Genomic DNA, 20,378 nt, shown 5'->3' on the forward strand with positions numbered 1-20,378 from the left:
GGTGCTTGGGAGTGGAGGGCGCCCGGGCCCTGGGATCTGTTCCAGGTCCTGCCATCCTGGCTCTGCCCTGTGACTTCTTACAGGTGGAGGACAGGCTGGGCTGGCCTTGAGGCATCTTACGGGAATCTGCAGACCAGAAGGGACGCCGGCTTCTGCTCCGGGAGAGGAGAAACTTACAGAGGGGGACGAGCTGCCCCCTGTGGCCGCAGGGGTCCCGTGGGCTGGGGGCTCTGCTCCTTACTCCGTCTGGACAGCTTTGGGAGGGAGTTGAGCTTTTGTGACGTCCAGGGTTCTGTGATTCTGAGGGGCCGTGATTCAAACCACACATTTGTATGGCGCCTACCACGTGGCAGGCGTTGTTCGCACATATTGACTCATTTGATCCTGATAGCAGCCCTACAGTTCAGACCTGCAGTTTGTTATCCTCGTTTTACAGCGTGGGGACCTGAGGCACAGAGGGAGGACAGAACTTAAATTCACACAGCTTAATAGTGATGGAGCTGAGATCTGAAGCCGGCCAGTCTGCCGGCCTCATCTGTGTTGGGTAGAGCGTAGAGAACATTCCGTCTTTAGTCCCAGGGCCTGGCGCACAGTGGCGTAAATAATTGGTGAGGGAATGAATGAATTGACGTGTGTCTATCAGGTATTCTTGGGACTTTCAGGGCGAGCCTCAGATGTGAGAAGCCCTTGAAACCAATTAGATGGAAGCATCTGAGAGCAACTTAGGCCAGGGCCAGCTGTGAGCCTGGAGAAATTGCCTTGGACACGGCTGCTCTGCCTGGTCTCTGGTCTGAGAGTGACCCCTTGTGATGTTAACGAGGAAGGGCAGGCGGGAGACACCGCTGTCCGCCCTTCTGGTTTTCTGGCCACTCCAGGGCACCGCGGGGCCGGGAGCATAGCAGAGCAGGGCGTGCTCCCTGCAGTGTCAGCATGTGCGTGGCGCCAGGGCCTTGGTCTTTAGGTGGGGGTTGAGAATCTGCATGAAATGTCTCCGGCCTCAGCACCTGGAAAGCACCACCGTTGGTCTGTGGCATCTGGAACTACTTTGAGGGCTTTCGAAGCCACTTGGCATCCCAGAGGGCTGGTACCTGACCCAGTGACTGCCTGTCTCCAGCTCTGTCTGTGGTCAGGGTGCCCGGCAAGATCTGGGTACAGGGCCCTTGAGGGAGGGCCTCTCCTTGGTGAGGGAGAAGGTGTGTGTCAGACACATGGAAACAGACCTTACAAGAACACAGGATCAAGGTGGGAGAGCTCTACGGGCCCTTCTCCTTTCCTTCCATCATCCTGCCTTTTCCAAGGGAGTAAACCTCTCTCTAGAAATACACTTGCTTCCATGGCAGGCTCTGAAACATGGGTATGAGTGAGGGCCCCATGACCCTGCCCTCTTCGGTCTAAGAAACCCCAGAAGCCATGTCTTGAACTGCCCTGGGGCAGCAGCACTGGACTGGTGCCGTGGGTGTGAACAGCGTCATGGAGCAGATTTCTTTGAATGAATCAGTGTTTTCCTATTGATGTCCGTGGCTGCTTCCAGGCTCTGTCTTGTGTCAAGTCTTCATTTGGTGGGAGCGTTTGAGGTCTTTCAGATTTCTTTGTCCCTTGTCCACGCCTCCCTCAAGTTCTTTGACCCCGATGAGTGTCAACACACTGTCATGGGGAGGCTTCGCTGGGGCTTCTGGGAGTGAGCCCTGCAGCCTCTTGCACGGGCCCCCCAGAACAGGCGAGTGCTGGGACATCAGGCTTGAAGTTGGCCCTGGTAAGCACAGGGGCCGGGCTCAGGGGCCCTTGCTGCCCGGGCGGTGCTTGCTGACGGCGCTGCTGTGTCCTGTCCTGCCAGGTACCTCATCAACTTCCTCCTGGACGCCACCGTGGGCATGCTGCTCATCTACGTGGGGGTGCGCGCTGTCAGCGTCTTGGTGGAGTGGCAGCAGTGGGAGTCCCTGCGGTTTGGCGAATATGGTAACGTAGCACGGACGTTGGCCGGGCTGTGGAGGGGGCTTCCGGGGGGGCTCTGCTCCTTGCCCCAGTCAGCTCTCCGGGCCAGTGGGTTGAAGGTTCAGGAGCTGGTGGCTGTCTCCTCTGTGTGGTGGTGGGGCTGGTTCTGGGGCCTGAACACCGTCCCCCTGCCCGTGTCAGAGTGCCACACATCTGAGGTGTGGAGGTGTGCACTTCACTGCCCCTCGATGGCAGGAGCCAGGAGACCCTAGGCTCAGGGAGGGCACAGCATTTGCCTGTTCCACCAGAGGGCACCGGCGGCCTCACCTGCAGGCTGTAAGGCCACCTCACTCTGCCAGGCTTCTCACCGAGCTCACACCACCTGCCCACCTCGTTAGAGAAATGGGGATGGCTCTCGGGTTGGGAGGTGGTCTGCAGGGAGGTGGCCCCCTTCTGCTGCATGTCTGTGCTTGTCCTGTCATCGGACCACCTCACTACAGCGGCTGCAAGGTCAGGACTGGAGGGTCCATCCCCCACCCTGGGGTCAAGTCGCCTTACTGTCTCCTGACTGGAGGCTGGCCCCCCACCAGCACTGGGTGCATGCAGTCACCAGGGGCACCAGGTCCATGCTCACTCGCAGAGACAACAGGTGACCTGTGGCTGCTGGCTCATCTTTACCCCCTCCCCTCCCCTCAGACCCCCAGGACAAGGGCCTGGTTAGGAAGCTACCCTCCCACTCTCTAAGCACAAACACATTGCCCCCTTTACTTTGTATGCCCAGAGAAGCGGCTGGCTGTAGCCTCCACAGGGCTGTGGTGAGAGTGCCTTCCTCAGGCCTTGCCACACCCCGGGCATTCAGGACCCAGGGTTAAGGGACAATGGCAGGTCTCTCCCACCTTCACACCTGGCCCCTGCTGTCTGGGAGCAGGAGCTCTTGGTCTCAGTGGGAACAGCATCAGCAGGACCTCAGCCACCTAAGGACACACAGGACAAGAGGGAAGGAATTCTGGGTCTCTGCTCTCCTTTCCTGGTCACACCTTCCACAGAATTCATGGCTCTGGACCTCAGGGCCACTCACTCCTGGATGACTGAAGACTCACAAAGCACTAATGTGTAGAAGGGGAGCCAGTCCGTGGAGCTGGCTATATGAGCGCCTTGGGTATTTCTAGAAATCTTGAGTAATTGTTTGTCTCTGTTGAGGGGAGATGAACTCAGGGGAGGGCTTTTCTTAGCCCCGTTACTTGATGCCTGATGAGTCACGGACTTAAGATAGCGTCTGACACACGGTGTATGCTCCTGTGGCTCGAGGGAAGGCTTCCGAGAAGCCCCGAGTCATGACCCCTCTGTTTGGAGGACACATGGACCACAGCGGCGTCATCCTCATTTATAGGCTAGGTACCCGGAGGGGTTAGGTGATGCCAGAAGCCAGCGCACAGCTGGGGGTGGGCATGGCCTCATCTGCCGTCACCTCCGAGAGCAGTGCTTCTCACTGCCGGCTGCTGAGATCTGTGCTGGAAGGCAGTGCTCTTGACTCAGCTGTGGTGACTAGCACTACGGGAGATCCACAAGACAGCCAGTCTTGTGCCACTCGGTGACCCCCCGCCCCCCCGCCCCAGTGGGAGAGCAGGTCTGGTCCTGGAGTACCACCCGTTGCCATCGTGCTGCATCCCCAAGAGTAGATTGGAAGGAAGAGGCAGTGGTGGTTTGAGCCTCTTGCTTCCATGTCACGCCGTCTTCCCAGCATCTTCAAACCAGGGTGTCCGCAGATGCCCATCCCAAGTCCTCCCTCCCCGGGCTGAGGGAGGACAGCTCACGTCCTCTGTTACCTGATTTCTGTTTCTATCTGTGTTCTTGTGTCCTGTCGCTGCTGTAACAAATGTCCACAAAATTGGTGGCTTCAGACAACAGGTTTCTCGCCTTACAGCTGTGTAGCTCAGACATCCCGCACGGTCTCGCTGGCTACAGTCAGGGTGTTGGCGGGACTGGTTCCTTCTGGAGCCTCTAGGGGGGCATCCATGTCCTTGCCATTTCCTGCTCCTAGAAGCTGACTGTGCTTCCTGCTCGCGGCCTCTTCCACCCCTGAGGGGCGTCAGGCTCTTCTCACATGGTAACATGCTGACCTCCCAGCACCTCCTTCCAGTGCCCTTGTGGGTGCGCCGGGCCCACCTGGACACTGCAGGATACCCTCCCTATCTTAGAGGCAGCTGGCTAGCAGCCGTACTTCCCCTGGGCCACGTGACCTAACATAGTCACGGGTTCCGGGGACTAGGATGTGGATGTCTCTGTGCGGCCATTATTCCACCTGCCACACCTGTTACGCCTGTTAACTGGCCCGTCCTTTTGAGGCAATATTTCCATGTAGGCCCCATAGCTCTCTTCTCAGCTAAATGAAGAAGGGGGCTTGTGTTCTAGGTGCTTCCTTTGTCCTTAGGGGAGAGGGTGAACTTGCCGACAAGCATGTGGGACTTGGGGAACAAGCCACACAGCCCTGAGGGGCAAGACAAGGTGATAGGTGTGCTTGCTTGATGACCAGACAGCTTTTCCCCCAGCGGAAGCCCTGAAAGCAGGTCTGTGTCCCATGGCACCAGTGGTCTGTGGGCTTTGCTGCCTGCCCCTGTTCTCATGTTCCCTTCCTGAAGCCTTGGGAGACAGACGTGTTCTGTCTGTTCATTCCCTATCCCTGCGATTTCTCCTGAGGAAGTTATTCAACAAAAACAAAACACCCATCTACCTGAGGTTGTTCAGTGTGGTAAGAAGCAGGACATATCGAGGATGCCTGGCGTGTCTAGCCTTGAACAGTGAGACAGTGGGGAACATCTGAGAGGGTCTCCAAGGAAACAAATCTGAAAAGCAGACTAGTGCACATGGTCATTCCAGCTGGGGCAGCCAGTGGTCTGGGTGCCGAGGAGGAAGGGAGTGTGGAAATGCGTTTACAGGGGACTTTCTTCTTTTTTCGCCATGTTTTTTAACTGTCTTATTAAAGCATGTAAGTGAAAGACGACACAGCCGTGGCCAAGCTGTGGCGCTGACACTCAGTAGTGTGGGGGCAATGTGGGGTTCGGGGGAGGGGGGAGGAAAGCCTGTCCCCCTCTGACGGTCACTTCAAGCTTACGGGCAGACGGAGCAAGCACATGAAGCGAGCAGGTTTCCTTGTGACCTGAAGTGTGGCCCTTGGTCTGCTGACTTGAAACACACCGGCCCCCATTTAGAGATGTTTCCTACTAGTGCTTTCTGTGTGTCTCCGATCTTAATGATTTTTAACAAATATTTTGATCTGTTATTTCTGAGAACTTTCCTCAGTAAAGTCACATAGTGGACTGAAGGGATTCCGGCACCCCATTAAAAATCTAGCTAGGAGAGGTTGTGCTTCTGAAGTGGTTTTTTGGCTCAGATGCATCTAATCCCAGAAGTGAAAGTAGGACGAGCTCCGAAGAAGCCCTGACGGCTCTCTGCATGCTTTCTGTAGCCTTCTCCCAAGGTTTTCCAGAAAAGGGAATGGCCTGGTGTTGTGTCCATTACAGCTTCATGAAGGCATTCGCTTGCTCCTCACTGCGTATGGCTGGAGGGCTGAGGCTGGGCTGGGCCTGCTCCGGCACCCGTGCCTGGACAGGGATGGCTACAGAGGCCGGAGCATCGCACGAGAAACCGGAGCCCTCTCTCTGGGCCAGGTTCTCTCTTCACAGCCTGGATGGGGGCCTTTGCCTCCCCTGAAATGCTGCCCTCTACCCCCTCTTCTGGCCAGCGATGGTCCGGCCACTCCAGCAGAGCCTCCAGAGCTGGCCCCAGTGGCCTCCCCCCGTCCCCTGGCTCCTCTCTAGGTCTCCCACTTTGGAGAGGCATGTGTGGCTCCCTGGAGGCCCATCCCATGGGTTCTGCCTGTCCCCGAGGATACAGATCCATCCCTGGGGCTGGTCCTGCACCCTTCCTCTAGTCCTTTTTGAAACATTCTGGAGCCTCTCCAGGGCCTTCATGTGCCCTAGTGTGAACTGTTGTATTTCTCCATTTCTCAAGCACAGTGACTGATGGGGTCACAGATGGACCTTTGTCACGGCCCCAAGGCCCAGCCCCTCCCTCCTGCCTCTCTACCCGGTTTCCTTCACTCTCCCCAGCGAAGCTGTGTTGGGCTACCCCACAGAGACAGAATCAGGATCCCTCCAGTCTGAATTCTGCTTTCAGGGCTGAGGGCAGCAGGAGCAGTCGGGGAGGGCGGCTCGGGGTAGCAGAACAGCAAAGAGGAAGTTTGCTCCCTTCGTAGTCACAAACATCAGGCAGCCCACGGATGGAGCAAAGGATGGATAGCGCCACAGTCACTGGAAAAATCAACAACGGATAATAATAGCAGTCTTGCTTCATACAGCTCTACCAGTGGACAAAAAGAGCCAGCTCTCTGAGCCCCAGCAGTGAACACTTACTAACTTTAGTCTCCTTAATTATATCCTAGAATCTCCTGAAAGAAGCACCACTCTGGTATCTCCAAATTAGGAATTCTGTGATTTTGTCTAAAACACCCGCATGTGTCTGTTCTGGCTGAAGTGATTCTTGGTGCTTTGGGGGCTCATGAAGTGGATTTAGAGCCAGGGTTCTGGTGTGGGCCGGGGGGCCTGAGGGCTCCCGGGAGCTGTGGGCGTGGGGCGGGGCCATGGGCTCGGATCCTGGCGTCTGGGCCCCACGTGACTGCGCACCCACTGTCCCTGCAGGAGACCCTCTGCAGTGCGGAGCCTGGGTTGGGCAGTGTGCTCTTTACATCGTGATCATGATTTTTGAAAAGTCTGTCGTCTTCATCGTCCTCCTCATACTTCAGTGGAAAAAGGTTTGCCTCTTGTCCCTTCTTTAGCAGCTCCTTGGGACGCCAAGCGAGACGGTACTTGTTCCCCTACCACCCACACGCCCCAGCCTTATTGGGAAAGCAAATTTGTTCTTTCTTTTCCTCCTTTTTTTTTTCCACCTCCACGAATGCAGTCTGGATTGTGTGCTGTGGCAGCCTGTCTAGAGCAGGAACTTGTTTTTTCACTTAGCATCCATCTACTTGAACCGTGTAAGTGTCTGCCCTCCATTAAGCTTTGGGAGACGCAAAGCCAGGGGACATAAGAGTCCCTGCCGTTGGGCTACTTACTGGCTGAGACAGTCTTTAGGCCTCACGATTGAACTGTTGGGAGTGTGTTCTCTACATTTGCACATGCCCTCACACTCCTCTCTTGGCAAGTGGTTTCATCAAGCCTTTGGGTGCCGCAGGAAGCAGCTGGTTACACACTGTTCCCAGGGTTCCCTTGGCCCTGTCCTTTGGCCCCTATGTACTGTGTAGATAAGCCTCCGCTGCCCAGTTCCCCCACATGGCCGTGTGAAACCAGCCAAAGAGCCTTTGAGTAGCTCAGAACTTGGCCTTCCTCTGGTTCGGTTTGGTTTTGTTTTTTTTAAAGATTGTATTGATTTATTTGAAACAGAGTACGCAAGCACAAGGAGGGGGGCAGAGGGAGAGAGACAAGCAGACTCCCTGCTGAGCAGGGAGCCAGATTGGGCTCGATCCCAGGACCCTGAGATCACAACCTGAGCCGAAGGCAGATGCTTAACCTGCTGAACCACCCAGGCGCCCCTTCTTTGGTTTTATTTGTGTCTGAGTTTTATTTTTCAAGAAAATAAACCAAGGCTTTTCAGAGCTGTTGTCCTTCAGGAGGTGGTTGGGGTGCAGGATTTCTGTTAGAAGGTGGCCTGGCGTCTCGTTGCTGGTGTCTGTAGTGAGCCTCCACCGACCTCATTCCCTCCAATTCCCCGAAGCCCCACCATCCCCATCCTCCGTGCTTCCCGGTGGGTGGGCCCTGCTCTGCTCAGTGTTGTAAGCCCACTGTACTTCCCAAGTCCACAGCACTGGAAAAGCTGCTAAAGCCCTAACTGCTCCAGGTGCTCTCCCGGAGGTCTGTCCCTTGTTAGCGGTCACACCTGGGGACTGCCCGTGCAGCCCTGGGCGTGAGGCGCTGTTCCCCTCAGCGTTCTGGGGGAGTGTCGTCTAAGCTAAGCCGCCCTGCTTAGGGCCCCATGGGTGATGTGTGCTGCTGCCCCCCTACCCCCAGGCACCTTCTCTGTGGTCTCTCCCTACCTCACGGAGTCTGCTTCTCTTTACAGGTGGCCCTATTGAATCCTATTGAAAACCCAGACCTGAAACTGGCCATCGTCATGCTGATCGTCCCCTTCTTTGTCAATGTCAGTGCCATGTTGCATTTTACCCCCATGTGCTCTCTGCCTTCCAGTGTCCTGTTCACAGTTCTGAGTCTGACAGACAAAGCCCCTTACAGCCCCCAGGCCCCTCCCCACTCCAGACCTGGAAATGGCAGGATTGCTTCCTCCGTGGGCAGAACCCTCCTTCAGGCTCCCCATGCAAGAGGGGAGGTCCTGGGAACTTTGTCTTGCCCACCCTGCCAGGGGACCTCCCGCGGAGGAGGCCCTCCCATGCACAACCAGCAGTTTCTAAATCAGGATGTTAGGAATTCACCCCTGTCTTATCCCTGACCCCAGAGGTCCAAGAGAAACTCATGAGCCCACTGGCTAGAAGTTAGGAAATAGAAGGAACATGAAAGTCTCCTGGGGCTAACGGTTGTGGCAGAGTGGGCGGACCAGCCTCTCAGCCTGGGGCAGGAGCCCCAACCCAGAGCCCAGAAACCTTGCCAGCGGCTAAGGCCAAAGCCCAAAGAGGGCCAGAATTTTCTTGCTGGTTCTCTGATAAGAAAGTGGAGGCACAGGACATGGAGGGTGGAAATCTCTTTGTAAGCTTGTGAGAGAGCAGGGGGACTGGAGGAGGTTTTTCTTCCCCTCGTTCTGGACCTTACAGTCTGGAGCGGGTGGGAAGGATGGCGATGGGGTCGGCTCTGCTTTGACAGCTGGCTTATCCCAGAGTAACATGCATGTTTCCTCCCCGCAGGCTTTGATGTTTTGGGTAGTGGACAATTTCCTCATGAGAAAGGGGAGGACGAAAGCTAAACTAGAAGAAAGGGGAGCCAACCAGGACTCAAGGAACGGGAGCAAGGTTCGCTACCGAAGGGCCGCATCCCACGAGGAGTCAGAGTCTGAGGTAGGGCCGGGCCCTCGCGCCGTGCCCCGTCCCGAGGAGGTCTCCGGCCTCTGTTTGCATCTGGTCTTCTCAGCACCGGCCAGGGGGAGGAAGAAGAGACTGGTAGCTTCCATCCAGCAGGGACGCATGTGGTGGCCCCTGGCCTGCCCACAGCAGGGAGGTAGAGCACCGGGTGGGTTGGTGCAGCTTGCCCCCCATAGCCCGGACCTCCGCCGGTGGAGGAAGACAGGGAAGGGAGGGGCTGCTGTGTTCGGGGAAGTTGGCAAGGACTGTCATGGGCCTGATCGTTGACTGTAAGCGTTAAGGTGTTTCAGTCCCTGCCCACCACTACAGAGCAGCAGAAGTGTTGGCTAAGCCCCCTAGAGACTTCGAAAACATAAGGGTAGCCAGACCTTCTGGGGAACTGCCCCTTCCCTTACTGTCAGGTGTCCTGAGTTCAAAGGTTTGGACTTCGGGAAGATTAGTGGTCATAAATAGGAGCATGGAGGCCAAGTGGTGCTCCTGGGGAGCCCGCACCTCTGTGTGCTGTGGGGCAAGGCCAGGGCTGCCTCCTGAGAGGCCTCGTCTGCTTTCTCGGTGTGCCCAGCTCTGCATGAGGGTGGGGCTGCAGAAATGGCGGAGGTAGTGTCTTCCCCGGAGACCTTCAGGCTGGATGAGGTGAAGGTGAGCGTCTGGATAGCTCCTTCTAACACGGTGTGATCCTTCTGACACTGAGGCGTTCACAAAGCCGTGTGAGGACCCTGGAACGTCTGTTTAACTCCTGGGGGCATCCCGAGGGAGTTTTGAAAGCTGAGTAGAAGAGCAGGAAAGAGGGTAAGCCCATATCTTCCTAGGTGTCCCTAGGATCTGGCACGGGGCCTGTCCTGTCCCGAGAGCCTGGCAAACATTAGATAAATGATAACACTGTAGGCAGAAGCAACCACTCAGGAGCAGTCGTGGTCACGTGTGGTGGCCTCTGGGTCACGTGAAACCCCTCGTGGCCAGAGCAGCATGTGTCCTGTAGGGTAGGACAGAATGACATGGAATGAGGTACCGGCAAAGGTCTCAGCCAGGTGGGCAAGGTGCTTTGTGATGGGGGCACCTGGACGGGTGGTAGGGAGCCAGAGAGAAGGTCTAATCAGGGACCCCTTGAGGGGAGTGGTCCAGGGAGAGGTGAGGCAGCTGTCCTGCCCCTGGGAGAGAGCGAGCTCATGGTGCACTGTCCCTGTGCTTCCCCAGTGCCCAGAGGTCTGAGGAGCCAGCAAGCAGCGTGGCAGGTCAGCAGGAAGTGACTGCTGGCCTGGATGCCCTTGCTCCATGGCCGAGTCCTTCCAGACGCTCAGAAAAGTGCAGGGCTCCCATTTGTCTTCGCAAGTTGCAGCGTTGGTTCACAGCAGCTGCTCTGAATGCGGCCTGCCTTATGTGTGCTTCACAGAGGTTCGCTTTGCCTTTTGAAAGGGACTTTTGAGTTTGCATTTGCTGTCTGTAGGGCACTTTCCAGGACCTGGGACGCCCTGTGTCCAGATTGGACGTTTTTGCCAGGATGACCTTAGGGTGGGGGTCCTTACTGAGTTTTCTCTGGCTGAGGCTCCATCCCAGCTAGAGGTTGGCTGGAGAAGGGGGGAGCGCTGCAGAGGGGCAGGCATGTCCACACGGTGCTGGCTTCAAGAGCCCGTGAATACACCGGGAGTAAGGGACGTCTGGGGTGATCTCACTCCGTAAAGGGGCCTCCCCATCGCCCTCTCTTGAAGAAACACAAGACTCCGGGCCTTCTGGAGGGGTTAGCACGCTGCTGCGGGGGTGCAGGGAGGGCAGAGGTAGAAGGCCCCGCTGGTGGTGACTCAGGCCATGCCTCTCCACCACCCCAGATCCTGATCTCAGCCGACGACGAGATGGAGGAGTCGGACGTGGAGGAGGACCTGCGCCGACTGACCCCCCTGAAGCCTGCGAAGAAGAAGAAGCACCGCTTCGGGCTGCCCGTCTGACGCGCTCCTGTGCTGGGGTCCGGTGTGGGGGCCCTGCCAGGTCAGCAGATGGTCGCTGCACAGTGTCCCTCCTTCCCTCCTCTCTGCCCCTCCTCTTCTACCTCCACTCCTCTCGCTGTCTCCGCCCGCTCCCAGACTGCTGGGACTTGCCAGAGGGAGGCTGGGCCAGCGCCGAGGGGCTCCAGGCAGCCGGAGGTCCCCACTCAGTTGCACTACAAACACTGACCAAATATGCAAGCGAGGCGTTTTGTGTGTCTGTCATTGTCCCAAACGGTGTTGTGAGGGACCCAGAAGCCCCGTTCTGTGTCTGGCTGGGTGGCATTGAGGAGGAAAACGGACGCGCGCACAGACTGGGTAGAGCCTTTCCCCAAGGCTCCTGGAGCATGAGGACCTAACACGTTTTGGGCTGAAAGTCATTCATTGACCAAGTTGGAACCACAATGCTTTCTTACTCCAAATGGCTTTGTAACTACTGATTTCTAAAGCCGGTTTTATGAGCTGTCACAGTGTTAATGTTTTTGAGTATGTGTTTATTTCCTATGGGACTAATGGGCAAAACATAGATTTTTAAGTCTTCCGTATGCTGTTGACTTTTATATTTTTAAGTTATATTTTCATACTATTGTATTTAAAAACTCTTTTTAAGCCCCAAAGAAATGGGTTTGTCTGCCTTTTGTGGGATGTGAACTAGCGGGAAGAAAAAGTCGGGAGTTTTTTATTTGGGATATTTTTAGGTAGTCTGCGATGAATGAGGTAAATGGTCCTGGCAGGAAGGGAGAGGAGCCCGTGTCTGAAAGGAACAAACCCAGTGGCTCTGTAGAGGCCGGGCCTGAGTGGGAGGCAGCTGGTCCAAAGGCCAGTCCGGGGCCTGGGGCAAGTGGGTCCAGCTGCTTGGCTTTCTGCTGACAGGTTAGAAGTCTTAGTTAAACGTGACCAAGAGAAGAGCCTGGAGGTCTGTGTCCAGAGAAACTGAGACCATGAGGCGACCCCTTTGTGTTCCCTGCCTCTCTTTGGTCTCCACATCTGAAGTTTAAAATTCAATCTGGGCCTCCTCGCCTCCCAGTGCAAGGTGGAGCCTTCAGAACCAGCTGCTGGACCAGTCCCAGGAGCCTTCTCTCAGGCTGTCCTGTGTCTGCCATCTTGGTGGTGACCCCTTTTTTGCACAAGAGTCTGAGGAATGCCTTCCTGACCCGGTGATCCTGTTTCTCACAGCATCCAAAGCAGCAGGGCAGCTGGAGATGGGGCGGGTCAAGGTGCAAGAGCTTGCGTGTGCATCCACAGACCGGGGAGAGGCTTCGAAGCCCCGGTCCCCTCCCTGGGGAGTGGCCCTCACTGCTTAGGATGGCCCCAGGCCTCCCGTAGCTTTGTGAGTCTGCTGACCACGGTGGAACGGGTTGGCCTGGGCCCTCACCCTGCTGTGGGAGCAGCACAGTGGGGCAGCCAGCATTTTGTCATGGCCCAGACGCAGCCACAGAAGTTAAGGAACGAAAAACTACACCGCTAAGGTACAAGCTAGAAGTGAGACAGGTGCAGGGAGAACCTGGCCCAGAACCTTCCTTTTAGACCTACATACAAATGTGCTGCCCTTAAGTAGATTGGGTCAGAATTGTGGCGTGGGAGCCAAGCTGCTAAGCCCTGGGCCTGCCTTCCGTCTCACAATTGCACTCGTCTTCCCCTGGGAGTCTGGAACCAGAGGGCTCAAAGGAGCCAGGCCCTGTTGCTACCCTGGGTGGCTACTCTGCAAGTGCGGGTGTCTGCAGCGGGAGGCGAGGCTGTATGCAAGACCAGCCCTCATTTTGGCTCTTCACTCCTGCCCGTCCCCCAGCTGTAGTGGGGTGTCTCCCCTGAAGAACCGGTGCTGGGGAAGACCAGAACTGACGTTGTGCCTGCTCATGTCAGCCTCTCGTGGCGTTGCTGGCTCTCCCTGCTTTTCCCTCCTGTTCCATGTTGTATGAACAGCCTGTGCCCGCCCCTGTTTCCTGCACCTTCCTGAGCTCAGAATCAGAGCTGTGCTTTCAGTCTTCAGCTCCAGGCACAGTGGGTGGAGGAGCCACAGTCCCTGGAAGGTGAAAAGTAGGACTTATATAGGCCTCAGACAATCTGCTCATCTCAAGGCCAGACCCAGTGCCTGCTGGGCACTGGGTTTGGGGAGCAAAGCAGTGGCTAATGAGGGGTGGTTTTTCCTTGTATCCCGGATTTCAATAAGGGCTTTCGTCTCTGAACCACAGTTGTAGAGCTGGCTGACCTGGGGATGGGTGTCTAATCGTAGAGAGCCTTGTAGTGTGTGGGACTGGACAGCGTGGCCTCGCCGGTGTGGCCTTCCCTGCCCTTCGTGTGTGTGTGTGTGTGTGTGTGTGTGTGCAGTTTGTATTCCCTGGAGTGGTTCCTGCAGTCCCTGGGGGGTTTTCTGTGGTGCGCTGTCCCAAGAGACCAGATGCAGAGGGCCATGGTCAGAACCTCCTGCTGAGCTGTCCTCCCTCCCTGGGATGCGTCTCCTCACCACCCGCCCCGAGGTGCCTTACGAGGTGCAGCTCTTTACCCGGCCACGTGGCAAGTGTCACAGTGCTTGAGAAACCATGGGACACTAACTGGATATTGTGTGCTGTCCATCTGATCTGTGCAGATGTGGACCTTGGCCAAGCCACCCGTGATGGAAGCTTATAAGTCAGGGTCATGAACAAGTTTTTTGTACCTAATGGAAATAACCTGATGAGGTAGAACTGTCACGTCTGAATGGCAGGAATCGTTGGCCTTATTTCCTTCTGCTGTCAGTGGGATGTTGACAATGGCAAGCGGGGTATGTTGGTGAGATCCTGGGCAGCAGTGGCTTCTTGGTCTGCTCAGAAGACCTTTGGGGTAAAGGCCAGTGTCCCATCAGTTAACCCTCAGGCACACTGGTGGCCTCCTGCCTCAAGCTTTAATTCATGCCCCTCCTAGCAACAGACAGTCCGAGGCGAATGTTGACTTGTCATGCCTTTAAAGAGAAAACCTATAAAGGCTCAAATCCTAGGCAATCTAGTCCTGTAGCCTGCAGCCCAGAGTCCCCATTGGAAGGCTGCCCAGGAGCCCACTCTGCCCTCTAGACAACAACTTACTGGCCTTTTGCAGCCAGGCCAGCATAGACAGCTCTGGGAACTTCTCACTGGCCAAAGCAGCCCCTTTGTAGGATGTAGGGCTGGCTTTTAGAAGTTGCACACACTTCCGACCAGGAGTGGAGAGCTCTCGGTTTTACCCTGTGAAAACATGGCAGCTCTGAAGGGCTTTGCTCTCAGGGAGGGACTTCTGGTCCAATGGCCGTCGGCACCTTGAGCTCCTGGCTAGGTGGGTGGGCTGGTCTCATTTGATCTCTCTTTTCATGATGTTTATTAGAACTCAGAACTCTGTGAGCAAATCATGGCCTATTTCCACTGCCCTTCCAGTGGGGGTGTTTCATCAGTGGTGTTAAGATTCATAGAAATACGTTTTTGAAATGAAAGGGAAGACGATGTACTTACATTGTAAAATGGTTTACAATAAAGTTTCACATCTTAATAGTTTTTTTTTTTTTTTTAAAGAAACCGTCACTTGTGGTTGTTGGTTGTGTGTTCTTTGGAGTTGAGACAGTTTAGTAGGGTCAAGAAAATTTCCCCAGGGGCGCCTGGGTGGCACAGCGGTTAAGCGTCTGCCTTCAGCTCAGGGCGTGATCCCGGCGTTGTGGGATCGAGCCCCACATCAGGCTCCTCTGCTGTGAGCCTGCTTCTTCCTCTCCCACTCCCCCTGCTTGTGTTCCCTCTCTCGCTGGCTGTCTATATCTCTGTCAAATAAATAAATAAAAAAAATCTTTAAAAAAAAAAAAAAAAAAAGAAAATTTCCCCAGTGAGTTGGAGGATTCTCCCCTGGGGCGCCTGGGCGGCTCAATCGGTGAAGCATCTGCCTTTGGCTCAGGTCGTGATCCCAGGGTTCTGGGATCGAGCTCCACATTGGGCTCCCTGCTCTGCTGGGAGCCTGCTTCTCCCTCTCCCTCTGCCCCCACCCTCGCTCGTGCTCTCTCCCTGTCTCAAATAAATAATCTTTAAAAAAAAAAAACAAAACAAAACAAGAGGAAGACAGACGACTCTCCCCAGGAAACCCAGTGTGAATGAACCTGCATCACCCCGGGACGGACACAGGAGCCGGGCTCTGCCAAAGGAAGAAACCAAGCGCACTCTCGCCTTTTCCGCTTCCCTGCAGATGCCAGTAAAAGGTACTTTACCTCCCCCTGAGGAGCAAGTGGTGCTGGGGGATGGGAGCTGTGAGCAGTGAACAGTCCACATCCTTGTCCGTGACGCCATGGGGCTGGAAGGCAGGTGCCTCCCTGGGCAGAGCCAGCCGTGGGGGCAGTGCCAGAGCACCTCCCCCCCAGGCCAGGCTTGCCCTCAGTGCCTCGTGGCCCTGTTCGCAGGCCTGGGTTCGTGCCCCTGGCTGTCAGAAGGCATTCCTCATGTCAGCACTTGTCTCAGATGGAGCCTGGCAGTCCTCACATTGGCCTGCTGGGGCTTGGGGTGGGATTGGAGATGTGACAGCAGTGGAGTGACATTCGGGATAACCAAATGTCAGTGCCTGGTGGGGTTCCGTCTGCTTGGAGCCTCCAAGGATAAAAATAATCCCCATCACAAACCGACAAGGAGCTCGGGTGTGGCTGACACCCCACCCAGCCACTCCCCACACTCACCCCAGGTGAGGAGTCCTGCCGTGTGCCTCGAGGGTCTCCCCTTCAAGGATGGGAGATTAGGAGCTGGCAGAGAGACAAGTGACCTTCAGGGGAGACCTTGGATCTGTCCCTCTCTCCACAGCTCAGTACCTGGAATGGGCTCAGATGTCACCCACCCTCTTTGAGCCACCTAAGTGTCTTCAGGCCAGGCACCTTTGGGTGACCTCATCCAGTCAGAGGCTCTGTGCCCTTCCCTGCCTGCATTCACCAGTGCCCTTATCAGAAAACAAGTTTCTTCCTGCTCCTTCCTGGGCACTTTACCCCCTGCCTCTTTGTTCCTTTGCTGAACTTGCCCTGGGAGCCAGACAGAGGACAGGCACAACAGCAAACAGAGTGGCTTCCTGGGCTTCCCTCGGCCACGGTTGCTCCCCTGTGAACCATGGGGGGCTGTGCGCGCTGCGAGCACATGTTCCCGAGTGTCAGACGCGGGAAGCTTCTGTCCTGCTGCCGTGCAGGGATGGAAAATCTCTTTCCTCTGGAATCCAGGGAGAGAAGGAAAAACAAGCTCAGAAGGGCCTAGCCAGGCGAGGGGCCCTTGCTCCCCTCAGGGACACCCACTGCGTGGGGATGGACTGTCCCAGCTGGACGGCTCAGGCTGCCACACACATTCTGGGATCTGCGTTCCTCAGCACACCCGTTGCTCGCTGCCAGGCCCGGCCCCTCCTGCCCTAGAGCAGCTGTTTGCGAGGGCACAGGGTCTCCCCCGCCACCTGCTCTCACCAGGGCCGCAGCCCCCCGGCAGCAGGGCTCAGCCAAACCCTCTCATCTCCAAGAATAAACTCTGAACTAGAGGCTGTGTGGACCTGAATCATCAGGAAGCCCGTCGAGGAGGGGAGTGGCTTTCCGGGATATATAAGCCCCAGAGGGCTGGCGTGGCTCTGATCTCTTCCACCGGTTTCTGCCTCTGCCGGAGGAGCGCGTTCACAGCAGCTCTCGTACAGGACCCACCATGTCCCAGGTAGGAGGGTCCAGCCCAGGCTGTGTGGGGCGGGGGCGGGGATGGGAACCTGGACACTGTTGTCTCTGACCGTTGTGTCCTGAGCTGAACTCCAGGCGTAAACAGGGGTCCCTGCAGCCCCTGAAAGGCCAGGGCCCAGGGAGGGCAACCCCGGGCCCCAGCTTGCCGACAAACCCCTATTTATCTTGGGTTTGGTGGTATTCCCTGCTTTGCCTAGAGAGTGGAGACAACATGACAACATGTAGGGTACTTTTGTGTGTGAAGAAGCTGACCATATGACCCGTTTGTAACTGTGTGTATGTGTGTGAACACACACGTGAGGCTGGATCTGTAGTACACAACTCTGCCCTGGCATCTCCCCAGCCGGACAGGGCTCTGTGCAGGGCAGGTAGCGTCTTGCCCCAGGAGCCCAGCCCAGACTCGGGGACCAGGGATTCCCCGCACCTGTCCCCAGGGCTTAGGAAGGAGTGAGGCCTCAGACTCGTGGGCGCCTGGGGTTGACAGGATAAGCACTGAGTCTGAATATCCCTAGTCCTGGAGGGAGAGAGAGAGTAGCAGGCAAAGTGGAGGGTTCTCCTTGCTTCCTGCCCTATGGGTGGGTGCTCACTGCAGACTGACTTCATGGGCATCTGCTGCTTTTACCCTATTCTCACCCCCAAAACACACAAATGCAGGCAGTTGGGGGGAGAGAAAGGCAATCCCTAAGGGACCCACCCAGTGAGCAGGTCTTAGAATTCATCCCTTGAAACTCCACCTCGAAACCAGACCCTTTTCCCTTTCCCCTTTGTGCCCAGGCCTGAGCCTGGCCAGGCAGACAGACAGCGTGTGGCCACAGGAGCCATAGTCCCCGAGCTCCCAGTCTGTGGGAGAAGGACAGAGAGACTTGGGGGTGGGGGGTAGAGTGCAGCTGGGGAGGCTTTCTAGAAGAGGAATGGAGCCTTCAATTGGCTTGAGCTCGGTGACCAGGGAAGAGGGGTCTCAGGGCCAATGCACAGAGGTGGGAAGGGGCTTTCAGCCTCGAGGCCTGGGTTTCTAAGCTGAGGCTCTGGACTCTCCAAGGCTGGTGCTCAGGAGGCCCCCATCAAGAAGAAGCGCCCCCCAGTGAAGGAGGAAGATCTGAAGGGGGCCCGTGGGAACCTAGCCAAGAACCAGGAGATCAAGTCCAAGACGTACCAGGTCATGCGGGAGTGTGGTGAGTATCCTCTCCGGCGGTGGCAGTGGAGGGCGTGGATGGCTGTCGGGGGGCGGGGGACAGGGTGAGGGGTCCCAGGGTGGGTTCCTGACAGGCCAGAGCTCCTGAGCTCAGGGGGGCACCCTCCACGAATGCCCCTCCCACACCTCCCCATCCTCCCCGTCCTCCCCACAGAACGAGCTGGCTGCACTGCCCCGTCAGTGTTCAGCGGCAACCGGACCGGCACTGAGACCGTCTTTGAGAAGCCCAAAGCCGGACCTGCCAAGAGTGTCTTCGGCTGAGACATGCGCACCATTCCTCTCACCGCTGCCAACTCCCAGACGCAGGAGCCTTTCCCAAAAACGTTCTTATGCCAGAATGTACCCTCTTACCTGCTGCCTGTGGGACTGCCACCTGCCCCTCACAGCCCTGGCCCCTCAGCCCAGGGACTCTGCACCAGCACCCAGGGAACACCAATAAAGAGCATGCCCAAGTGGCCCCAGCATTTTGGAGGCTGTTAGTTGATCGCTCGCCATGGCTGCTAAGTGTAGGGGAGGGGCAGGCGGGGTAGGGTGTGGGGCATGTTCTGTACCCTTCATGGGCTTTTGGGAGGTCCCAGACAATAAGGCAGGTGCTATTATGGCTACTGCCACATGCTAGAAAGAGCCTTGGATGTGGAGACCTGGTGCTGAGCTCTTGTGTGACTTCAAACCAGTCTCTCCCTTTCTGAGCCTCGGTTTCCCCTCCTTGTCTGACAAGGGACTAGAGCTGGAGCCTGTTGCATGAAACAGGCCACAGTAACACTGCTCAGAGTGAAGCAGCGGGGGGGCCCGAGGCTCACCCTGCCTGCCACAGAAACCATCAAGATGTTTCCAAGGCTCTGTGGGAGCAGGGACCTCAAAGACCCCTTCCCCCCCACACCCATTTGCGCTACCTCCTTGCCAGCTCATAACCCTTCAAAGACAAAGCCAGGTCGAGGCCCCTCCCTGGCCACTGGTAGTCCACCTCTTGAGCTGCTCTGCTCCCAGGCTCGGGGTGAGCCTCCCCCCTGCCACTCCCACAGCTCTGCCTGCATCATGGGAACTCAGCTCCTTGGCTCATGAGGCCTCAGTGTCCCCTGTGTGCATGGAGCTGTCAGATCCAGGGGACTGCAGAGGCCCATCCGGGGGATGGGCAGAGGCCCAGGCTGGACCGGCAGGGCTGGGGCTCGCGGCACCCGACTTGGCTGCTGCCTGCAGGGAAGCCGGCTGGTCCCCCAGGCAGGTCGGGCTGGCTGCTCGGAGCCTTTCCCACGTTCTCAGCCTGCCCGGCCTCCTTATTTAGCTGCTTCTAGGCAGGGCCTGTGCTCTGTGCCCAAGGAGCAGACCTTCCGTGGGACAGGGCCTGGGTCTGCCTGCTGTGCTCCTTAGGAGGCTCTTTTCGGATTGCCAAAGGGGTGTGAAGCCCAGTATGATCCCAGCCATATTCATTTTTTTTTAATAATGATTTTTTATTATATTATGTTAGTCACCATACAGTACATCCCCGGTTTTCGATGTAAGCCCAGCCATATTCAAAGCCAAAGGGCAGGCAGTATAGACCTGCGTAGAGATGCTCCCGGCTGCAGGCGTGCTGAGGAAGGGGAGCATTTACTGACAGCCGGAGATAGCGCCAGAGCGTCTGCTGCCCTTTCCCCAGGGCTGGATGCTGCTGGCCTTGATGGAGGAGACCCCCGGGGGCCAGTCACTGCCTCAGAACCTTGTGTGGGCCCCCAGAATGGCTGCTGTGCTCCACTCATCCCCCCCCACCCCACCCAGTGTCACCAAACCATCCTCCCTCCTCCACCCAGGGTTTGGCACCAGGCCACACTGCTGAAGCAACTCGACCTTATCCATGGCCAGACTCAGGAACTGGGCTTTCCCAGAACTGCCAGGGACACAAGCACCAGCTGTCTCCAGATCCCTCGATATTTGTTCACTTCTCTGTGATTTGTTACAAAAGGATTTCAAGTTTATTAAAGGATAATTGAAAAAAGTTACCAGTAATCCTACCCCAGGCCCTCCGGTACACTCCCACGGGTCTGGGCTCAGGACAGTGACACTGCCTTGGTGTCCTGATGGCTCGGCATTCTCACGCAAGCCATGACTCATGGGCTCTCTCTCCACGACTGACCCCCACGGGCTGCCCAAGTGCACACACCGCCACACTGTTCCATGCTTTCCTCTCAATAAATCCCCTGGAGGGAGACCTCTGGGCCACAAGGTGCGGGCATCTTTATGGCTCTCAGTTTGTATTGCCAGATGCGGGTCTCGTTCTGGGGGCCTTGCTGGAGTTGAACCAGGAGCCCTAGCTAGATTAATGGGGCCCAACAGCAGCCTGGGACCCAAGCACAGAGAAGGGGACGGACTCCTGGGTCCAGCCCCTCTCATCCCAGAAACAAGGGGTCTCTGTCCTGCCCTGGCCCCAGCAGATCTTGCCCCAGTCAGACACCCCAGGGGCTGCTCAGTACCTTTAAGGGCAACCCCCTCCCCCCCCCAGTCACAGGGAGCTGGCCTCCAGGTCACCTTCCTCCTGAAGCCATTCCC

The 20,378-nt window shown here is 56.7% G+C and overlaps 2 protein-coding genes across 2 annotated transcripts in view; both read left to right on the forward strand.

Annotated features, from left to right (window-relative positions):
• The window catches only part of STIMATE (STIM activating enhancer), a 52,852-nt gene extending 38,365 nt beyond the window's left edge, over window positions 1–14,487 (forward strand). Inside the window, exons 4-8 of the mRNA XM_045807338.2 lie at window positions 1,835–1,956; window positions 6,630–6,742; window positions 8,050–8,127; window positions 8,843–8,992; window positions 10,840–14,487. Coding sequence (XP_045663294.1) covers window positions 1,835–1,956; window positions 6,630–6,742; window positions 8,050–8,127; window positions 8,843–8,992; window positions 10,840–10,956 — 580 coding nt within the window. The 3' untranslated portion in view covers window positions 10,957–14,487. The remainder of the gene's footprint in view (window positions 1–1,834; window positions 1,957–6,629; window positions 6,743–8,049; window positions 8,128–8,842; window positions 8,993–10,839) is intronic.
• Window positions 14,488–16,432: 1,945 nt separating this feature from the next.
• On the forward strand, window positions 16,433–18,319 carry MUSTN1 (musculoskeletal, embryonic nuclear protein 1). Its single transcript, XM_045807339.2, has 3 exons — window positions 16,433–16,643; window positions 17,703–17,835; window positions 18,010–18,319. Exons 1-3 carry the CDS (start codon window positions 16,635–16,637, stop codon window positions 18,114–18,116), a joined length of 249 nt encoding a protein of 82 aa, XP_045663295.1. The 5' UTR covers window positions 16,433–16,634; the 3' UTR covers window positions 18,117–18,319.
• Window positions 18,320–20,378: the final 2,059 nt, after the last annotated feature.

Source organism: Ursus americanus, chromosome 14 (assembly GCF_024610735.1).
Source record: "Ursus americanus isolate L20-20 chromosome 14, mUrsAme1.1.p, whole genome shotgun sequence".
Taxonomy (NCBI): Eukaryota; Metazoa; Chordata; class Mammalia; order Carnivora; family Ursidae; genus Ursus; species Ursus americanus.

Bases quoted from the DNA above. Each gene is read 5' to 3' on its own strand.
- MUSTN1 (XM_045807339.2), top strand. The intron at 17,836-18,009 runs GTGAGTATCCTC...TCCTCCCCACAG, and splicing joins CCAGGTCATGCGGGAGTGTG to AACGAGCTGGCTGCACTGCC.